The sequence below is a fragment of the Camelus dromedarius genome, chromosome 2 (assembly GCF_036321535.1).
Source record: "Camelus dromedarius isolate mCamDro1 chromosome 2, mCamDro1.pat, whole genome shotgun sequence".
In the NCBI taxonomy this organism is placed as follows: Eukaryota; Metazoa; Chordata; class Mammalia; order Artiodactyla; family Camelidae; genus Camelus; species Camelus dromedarius.
The window spans coordinates 77,637,656-77,647,258 of NC_087437.1; the positions used below are offsets into that span (position 1 = coordinate 77,637,656).

The 9,603-nt window shown below is 37.9% G+C and overlaps 1 protein-coding gene across 7 annotated transcripts in view; it reads left to right on the forward strand.

Annotated features, from left to right (window-relative positions):
* CBLB (Cbl proto-oncogene B) overlaps window positions 1–8,012 on the forward strand; it is a 259,798-nt gene extending 251,786 nt beyond the window's left edge. For 6 of the 7 annotated variants that reach the window (XM_064495746.1, XM_064495759.1, XM_064495753.1 and 3 more), the window contains one exon: window positions 4,249–8,012. In XM_064495746.1, the coding sequence (XP_064351816.1) occupies window positions 4,249–4,508 (260 nt within the window). In that variant the 3' untranslated portion in view covers window positions 4,509–8,012. The remainder of the gene's footprint in view (window positions 1–4,248) is intronic. The other variant, XR_010384605.1, reaches the window with a different exon arrangement.
* Window positions 8,013–9,603: the final 1,591 nt, after the last annotated feature.

Sequence of the window (9,603 nt, forward strand, 5' to 3'; positions counted from 1 at the left end):
TCTGGGGGGCTGTGAGATCAGTTCCTCTTCTCTTTCACTGCTCCTTTCTGTCACCTACACAGTCTAAAGCGAATACGGACCTGGTGTCTCCTGCTTGTAGACTTTGTAAAAAAGAGCAAGTGGGGACAGTGAAGACTGTCCGTGAGTTTTAAGAGATTTGTTTTAATGATCATTAAGAAAGTTGTCTTTTTTTTTTTTTAACAGCTTTTACTGTTAGTTCAACGTAGTAACAAATCTTGCTTGTTAATACCTTGCTTAACAGCTTTATATAGTACTAGGCACTCACTGCACTCACTGCAAATTCCAGGTTTTTTCCCTCTTCCACACTTGACATTCCTGTAAATTTATAGTAATTGCTGTTCTCTAGCATCTATCCACATCTATTGTGAATCCATTGTCCTTTCTTTGTAAAAGTCTCCTTAGCCCATATACCAAGTATTATGTTAATTCGCATACTACCTGGCCAAGAAGGGATGAGTAATACCTCTAAAGATGGAGATATAAAGGTAGATTTGGAGAGTGAGAATTATAAAAGTAAACTGCTTAGCTCAAAGGCACTCAAAATCTTATGGCCAAACTGAGATGCAGCTGACCAACCTCAAGTCTCCGCGTGACGTTCCTCATTTGCATCCTCATCTAGAAAAGTTGTGGCTGGTCAGTTACCTGATGCAGACCTAACTATCCAATTAAAACAGTCAAACAAAACAGTAAAATATTCCACATTGAATAAATCTTCAGCAGTAAACAGAAATATATTTACATAACAGGTTGCCAAAAGTTGCAACATTGCTTCCAAGTTACTTGCATTTGTAGGCTTTAATGCGTGAGACAGTTCAACTCTGAGCATTTGTAGGATTCTGAACAGATGTAGGGTTGTGAACAGAATCTTACCATAAGATTTTGAGTTGGGGCAATGAGGTCTAGGACTAATGAGTTGGGATATATGAGTTTTGTATTTAAAGCAAAAAAAATCTACCTTTTTGAAAAGTTAATTTTATACATAAGCTTTTTTTCTTTTTTAATGAAACTGTTCTCAAAATCTGTCATGATTCCTCCCAGAGGTGGTTTGAACCCTTTTCTCCAGTTGATATTTCAAATAGATTTTTTGTGCAAAAAAAAAAAAAAAAAAGCCAGGTCCAGGATCAGAGATACCTTCACTACTCTAGCTAGTTTTGATTTAATTGTTGTGTGTGTGTATATTGTTTTTCCCTACTAACTTAGGTTTTCTGAATTATGTTTAGTACTTACTTGTTTCCACGCAAAGAAGAGCTTTCTTAAATAAAATTTAGCATCTGCAACTTCCATTGCATTTGACTATTAATTAGAGCAGCATTAATTTTAGCAGCCTCATGTAGTGGATAGGCTTCTTGGGTTGTTTTCTTTTTTCCTGATGATAGGTGCCATCATTTAGTGTCATCTACCAAGATCAAAGATACATGGTCATTAAATTTAAAAGTTCTAAATCTATAGACTCCATTGCACTCTTAGCTGTGTCTCTGGCCACTGCCCTGTCCCTCCCACTTCAGGAGTATACACAGCTGTGCTTTTCAGACGCTTGACAATCACGTGCCCTTCTCAGTATTTTGGACAGGAAGAAAACAGCTGTATTAGAAAAACTTCAAATGATAAATGCTGGAGAAAAGGGAACCCTCCTACACTGCTGGTGGGAATGTAGTTTGGTGCAGCCATTATTGGAAAACAGCATGGAGATTCCTCAAAAGACTAAAAATAGACTTACCATATGATCCAGCAATCCCACTTCTGGGCATATATCCTAGGGAACTCTAACTCAAAAAGACACATGTACCCCAGTGTTCACAGCAGCAGTATTTACAATAGCCAAGACATGGAAGCACCTAAGTGTTCATTGACAAATGACAGGATATAGAAGTTGTGGTATATTTATACAATGGAATACTACTCAGTCATTAAAAAAGAATAAAACAATGCATTTGCAGCAACATGGATGGACCCAGAAATCGTCATTCTAAATGAAGTAAGCCAGAAAGAGAAAGAAAAATGCCATATGACTCATAAGTAGAATCTAAAAAAAAAAAAAGAAGAAAGGGCACTATGAACTCATCTACAGGACAGAAACAGACTTGCAGACATAGTAAACAATCTTACGGTTACCAAGGAAAAGGGGTGGGAAGGGATAAATTTGGGAGTTTGAGATTTACAAATGTTAGCTACTATATGTAAAAATAGATTTTTAAAAGTTTCTGCTGTATAGCACAGGGAACTGTGTTCAGTATCTTGTAAAAAAAAAAAACCTTTAATGAAAAAAATATGAAAACAAATATATGTATGTATATTCATGACGGGGACATTGTGCTGTACACCAGAAATTGACACATTGTAATTGACAGTACTTCAATAAAAAAGAAAAAGAAGACCTCTTCGAAAATTACCATTAGGATACAAGGAATTTAAACTTGTATTTAATTCTAGGTACTTTTCTCACCTAAGAGTAAACCAGAACAGCCAAGATTTCAATGTATAAATCTTGCGGTAATGGATTAAAGGAAAGCTTGCTAGAATTTCTAATAGTTTTTTTGGAAGTGATTAGAAGCAAAGCACAATTTATTGTCCATCTCTGCATGACATCATGGAAATACTTAATAGAAAAATAAATGAAACCTCAAAGCATAATAAGAAATACAATTTAGTAGACCATAATAATTTGAGATGTTTAGTTACAGATGCACAAAGCAGTACAGACTTTAGCAAGAACCAGAAATTAATATGTGTTCTTATATATGAGCATAATAAGCTATCTATAGCTGTATTTTTTTCAAACGGTATCATTCTGTAAGAAAGGAACAATTAAAAATAAGAAATAATTCAAAATAAGACTATCATCCAATTTGGTGTGGAACTAAATATTTTCATCCTGGAGGCTTTTATTTTGTGTATGTTACATTGTTATTGCTAGACTTGAAAACAGAATGATGGTTTTTACCACTTACCCTCTCAGAGAAAAATACCATACTTATGATAAAAATATGAAATAATGTATCAAATAATTATGATATAGATTTATTATAATTACTGTTATTATTATGATATAGACTTGAAAATAATCAGCTTACAGTATTTCCTGACGCCATCAGGGAAGTTGGCAAGGCAGCAGAGACCAGGAGGGACAGGAGTCATGAGGCGTTTGGGTTCTAGCCTCACTTCCTCATTTAACTGTGTCCTTGAATTTCGCACTTGTCAGCAGTCTAAGAAGAAAGATATTAAATAAATGTTGATGTCTACCTTGTCTTAAGTCCATAAATGTTTTGTGGCATAAATCTGACTTTTTTTTTAAATAGAGGCTTTTGATATTAAGTACCAAATATAGATAGGTGAAAATCCATGTTAAAAGTGGCCCCTAAATTACTAGCCCATGCCCTGGTGGCTTGTAATTAATTTTCTTTTCTCCTAGTAAAATTACTCTCCATTCACGGACACCAGTGTTGTTTGGTTTAACTGTGTGAAGCCGTTATCAGGGGACTGATCCAGACCCCAGTTCTCCACCACTGCTGTTGCTGCTGGCTTTGCTTTTCTCAAGCTAAGCTTCCTACATTGGAATCTGGATGAAGCATTTCAGCAAAGCAGAGTTTACTTCTGTTCAGCTTACTGGCTAACAGGAGACTCAAAGCATCAGAAGCATCTACTATTCTATTTTTCCCTCCTAGCATCAGTAAGGTTTCACTTTACAGCATTACTAACATGAAAAATCAGACAGGCAGTGATGCTGTAGAGCCTGTTTCTCAGAGAAGTTCTGCTGGACATGGTGGGATGGAGGACCTGGTGAGGATGTTCTGCCAGGAATCCTCTCCACGAGCTTGTAACGGTTTCTCTAGTAGAAACTTCTCAAGAAAGTGCCCCACCACAGTAGAGGATGAGCTGTATTGCAGCTGTACTGCCAAGGTGAAAGCTTTTCCTTTTCAGACAGGTGTTTCTATTTTTTTCCTTCTGTATCTCTTATCTCATACAGCTTGAAGAATAATGTGGAATTGGGGATACATTTGTGTTAATTTCTCAAATTGCCAACACATTCTACCTTAGTTTTCTGACATTCACAATGGATACTGTAACCTATCCAATGATAATACATAAAAATGGGGAAAAATTTGTAGAAACAATAAAACACTGTCTTCATATTAAATAGTGATATAAAATAATGAGGTTATACTAATGTTACGATGTCTATTTTTATCTCATTATTTCAATGCTATCTCACTTTAAAAATCCACGCAGATGGTTCACAAGCACCAGCCAGACCTCCTAAACCACGACCCCGCAAGACCGCACCGGAAATTCACCACAGAAAACCCCATGGGCCTGAGGCGGCCTTGGAAAACGTCGATGCAAAAATTGCAAAACTCATGGGCGAGGGATATGCCTTTGAAGAAGTCAAAAGAGCCTTAGAGATAGCCCAGAATAATGTCGAAGTGGCCCGTAGCATCCTCCGAGAATTTGCCTTCCCCCCTCCAGTCTCCCCACGGCTAAACCTATAGCAGCCAGGACTGTCAGCAACGAAACATAAAGCAATCGATGACTATTCCAGACAGGAAAGGGGAAAAGTGAGGTGGAATTCCAAGAGTGAAGGTGTCTCCTCCTCACGTGGCATCTTGAGAGAGGCTCGGAAGTGCCCCTTCTCAGAAGACAGCTTCTTGCTCGGGATGCCAGGAGCTGCAGCTTCTTTATTTTTGCTAGCCATACTTTTAAATCAGGGTTGAACTGACAAAAATAATTTAAAGACGTTTACTTCCCTTGAACTTTGAATCTGTGAAATGCTTTTCCTTGTTTACAAGTTGGCAAACTTGCAGTGTTTTTTTAGTTTTGTTTGGGGATTTTTTTGATACCTGTACTGTGTTCTTGATGGACCCTTTGTACAGTGGTCAGGTCTGCTGTAACGTTTCCCACCAACTCCCTTGCTGTCCACGTCAACAGCTCAGTCACATATTCATTATGATCTTTCCCATCCCACCCCCCAGGTCCAATTCCATTTCTCCCATTTACAAGATGCTTTAAAGGTTCTGATTTTCAATGTATCAAACTAATGCAAAAAAAAAAAAAGTGTGTGGCCTTCACTACTGAGTCTTTTTTTGGAAACCATCACTGTTGAGAGATGGGGAAAATCTGAATGTATAAAGCATTTTTTGTCAATGAACTGCCTTTTATAAGGGGTTTTCATACGATATAGAAGAGCTTCCCTTTTTAGTGTCAGTTTTGTGACCTTTACTCTTCAAACTCTCATCTTTGTTATTCCAGGTTTGTCACAACTCTGTAAAAACCCAGTGTGAGAAAGCAACTACTGCAGAGGTGGGAGAGAAACACATGCACACAACAGTGCCGTGCTGGCGTTACGTAACGAGGCCCCCTGATATTTCTGCCTGCGTTACTTCGAGGCGTGCCAAATAAGAGGGCCATCTCCCAGGAATACATTAATAATTTTCAGATAAAACTATGGTCATACTTTTCCCAAAGTAGAATAGAGTTCATTTCCCGTTTGAGTGATTACAAGCTGGCACCTAGCAAGTTTAGGAACCAGCTCACGGTGCAGCGGAAACAGCAAATCTTGGATGCGCTGTGAAGTGCTAATGCTACTGTGGCTTTTTTTTTTTTTTTTTTTGCAAAATTCTTAATTTTCTCTCTGCAATCAAATTAGAGGTCCTATTTAATTTTTAGGTTCTCTCATTCGTTGCTCTACATTGTTCCATCCAGTCAGGTGAAGAAATTTATATCATTTTTTGCTTTTTTTGCAAAATGGAGGTTGGTTCTTCAGAAACCGTGTTGTTATTACTTTTAATAAATCTACAAATATTTATTGGGCATCTGTGATGTGCTCCACGCTGCAGGCATTGTGCTTTTAAAGCACAAACCATCACAAGCTGATTCCGCTATCATATTCTGTCATCCTTCATCTGCGCTTTTGGTGGTCAAAGTCACTGATGGACAAAGCCTGGAAGGTTTCCACCAAAGCTTCAGAATTTTCAGGCAGTTAGCTTTTATTTTCTCCCTTAGTAAGTTGGTGAAGAAATGAGACGAAACCAGGTCTGAGTAAAATGCTTTAACCCGCAGAAGATTTTCTAAACGTGGACTAATTGTGGGTCTGTGCACGTTTCTGCCACTCCATTAACATCACACAGTGTGGTGTAAAAAGATGCATCTGATGGTGAGCCCCTCTTCCGGATCTGAAAGGAAGTGACCGAGCATGTGGCAGATCCAAAGGAAATTAATGTTGTTCAAGACTCGGGTGGTCACAGTGTCGACCCAGGTAAGGAGCCAGTGCTTTCCTTTGCGAGCTGACACATGCCCTTACTTGACAGTTGGGTCTCATGACATGAGTACTTACGGAGTCACAGGTGTTGGAAAGTTTGTGCTCATGTTGTCATTTCTTAAGGTGATTCTGAGCTGGTTAATGTCCCTAGAAGAGAATTTTTAATTTGCCTTAGATTTCTCCCTGTGAGTAGGTTATTTAAAAAAAAACTGCATTGGCTAATTCTCCATTGCTTTATGAACATCATGTTATGTCATCATGATTTTTCACTTGTTTTATAAGTTTCTGGTGTCACGTTGGAATAGCACTGTATTTTTTGGCTTTTTTATGACTTGCTTATCTTAGGTACAGTCTAAAAGCCAAAAGTTGCCACTTCATTGTTACAACATTCTTAATAGATTAGGGAATGATGTAAAATGCAAATGTTAGAAAACATAGTATGTTCTCAAAGAATTTTCAAATAATGTGTCAAGATTTCCAGTGAGAATTAGAAGAAAAGACTGGTGACAACACAGGAAAAAAATCTGTTTTGCAAAGAAAACTTACTAGCGTCCACCAAAATCTCTCTGTATCTATTGATAGTAACCATGAGTTTTGTCGTTAAAAAGAAAGAATCAAAAACTTGTATGGAATGAAAAAGGGAAACTTTCTATCAAACACTGTCATGAAAAACCTATTGCTACCTATTACCTGTGACTTATCATACTTAAAAAAAATTTTTTTGAGGAAATAATTAAACCAAAATACACTTTTAGTTACAAAAGTGACTAGCCATTAATGGTTGGAAATGATCCAGACTTGGTTTCACTGTAATCCAAAAAGTTTGACATTCCTCCCATTTTTCAAGACTTGGTGGTATGATTATTTTTAAAGCCAGTATGCCATATAATCCCTAATCAAAGCAGGTCATGGCCAACATTAACCTGCTCTCCCCTGTCCCCCAGCATATTCCAGGGGGTAGAAGGCAGAAATACTTATCTTCAGTGACAGTCCAGTAAACTGGGCTCCATAATCTCTTTCTCCCCTCAGTGTCTGTGATATCCTGGCCAAATTTTCTAGAACTGAATCAGCAGTGCTGTGGTCAACTTGAACTTCTTTTCACAAACATGACCTTTAGCCTAGCCCTTCCCTGTCCATGTCCTCTTGCCCATATTGGAAATAGTCTTAATAATAGAGTCCTAATTGCAACTTCAGAGGGCTGATTCGTTAACTCAATATTTCACACACAAGAACACTTGCAAAGATTTCTTCATAATGTGAATTTTTTTCTTTTTCAGTTCCAGAAGTATTTCCTTGACATTTTTTTTTTCTCCCTCAGATCTTCAACTTGAAGCTTTAATTTGCACTGAGTCATCTAACCTGGTTAAAATTTAAATTTTTTTCTCTTAAGCTGACAGATTTGGAAGCAAATTACAGTGTTTTCAACAATACAGGTACTGCCTGTTGACCTGGAATTTTAGTGCTTATAGGAAAAGTTTCCAGAAAATGACAGCAATAGATTGAAGGGTTTTCTTCCCAATTACTATTTTATTTTTTTAATGTCTTTTTTAAACTTGTCTAATGTGGCAAAATAGTTATGTGTTCAATTAATTTATATTTTATTCATCCTTTTTCAATTCTGATTATGTAAACTCAAGTACTTTATCTGTTCTTTTAAGATATTTTATAAAATGAATGTTAACAAAAGCAGAGTTGGTATTTTATTTTTCAAATGAATGCAAACATTTCTTTCAGACCATCTCTATGTTGTATTTTTTTTGTGTTAAGAAAAAGAACTGGCCAAAGCAGTACAAAATACCCACTCCAGATGATGTAGTTATTAAGTAGCAAAACCATATCATTTAAAGATACTCACATAGATAAGCTACTCTCATGTCTTAGAACTGAAAGTCAAAGTTGTATTGAGGTTCTGAGTGAGAAATTCTGTATCTGGGAAAGGCTGAAGGTCCTCTGACAGCACACCATATAATTGATAATTCTTAATCAACACCAACATCTGTTTTCTAAACTCTTGATTTTTCTAATCATTTGTTACTGGTCAGTACATAGTAGGGAGAGAGCGGAGATAAATCCATGTTAATAACTGCTTTTATATCAAGAACCATAGCAGAATGTTGTGTCATTAGTACATGCAAAATCCCATGCATAGTAGTAATAATTACACCTACAAAGCACATACAGTTAAGTGGGAGATACACAAAAGCATGTAATCCAATACAATAAATGCTGTACACGAGTTTTATCACCTTGTGCTGGCATTATGTGCTTATGGTAAGTGCTTAAGAACTATATTGGTCCCCTACCAGATGCAAGGAACTTAGCATTAAAGCATTTGATCCTTTCAACAACCACCTTGCCTCTTCTAGGACTGAAAGTAGAGTAGAGTGTGATATCTTTCTCCCAGAAAGTTAGACAAATGATAAGGCTGAGTAGCACTTTGTCAGCGTAAAAGAAGAGCAAGGTTTTTGTTGAGAAACAACTCCAGAGGTAACATTTTTCAACTAGGATAAAACACTGTTATTGAGGTGAAGACGAGAAGCAGTGGGGCCTGTGGACACAGAAGAGACTAGGGAGGGTGTATCCATGCCTGAGGGTGACTGACCATGCAAACCCTCAGATCCTGGGAACCTTAGGATTAGGGCTCACTTGCTGGAGGTCAGAGGTGACAATAACCATGAACATGCCCAGAGGAATTAGGGTGTGTCTTAACAGGAACTGCCACATCGAATAACAATCAGGTAAGGAGCTGAGGGAAACTTAATTTTCATGCCTCTCCTTCATGTCCCTCTTTTGTTTGATTTTCAAGGGAGCCTTGGGCAGTATTCTTAATTACCTCTTTCTGTTTCTTTTTCATTCCTGCTGCTACCATTTTCTCTTGGGTCTAGGAAATCATAACTCCCCTAGAATTGTAAACAGCCTGTAATTGATCTCCATGGCTCGAAGTGCAAGACAGAATGAAGTTTCTGAAATTCAAGCCCAAACCCTTGATGGCTTTCTATGGTAGGGACTCCTTGTCTGCGTTCCTCTCTGTACTCACCTCCCACCCCAGACCCTCTTCACTTCTGCTGAGCGTGCAGCTGCCCGAGCATGCTCTGTGTCTACGTACGTGCTAGTCCTTCCGAACATTCCTTCCTTTTTTCCAGCCTGGCCAACTCATTCTTCAAAATCCAGCTCCAGTCTTCCCCTGTGCAGCAGTTCCTATCTTACCCACACGTCGAGTTGAGCATGCCATCTTCCACATCTCACATGGCACCACTATTCTAATGCTTACCATGTGGTTTTTGCAATTACTTCATTCCACAGATGGCCCCAACTGGACTGAACTTCTT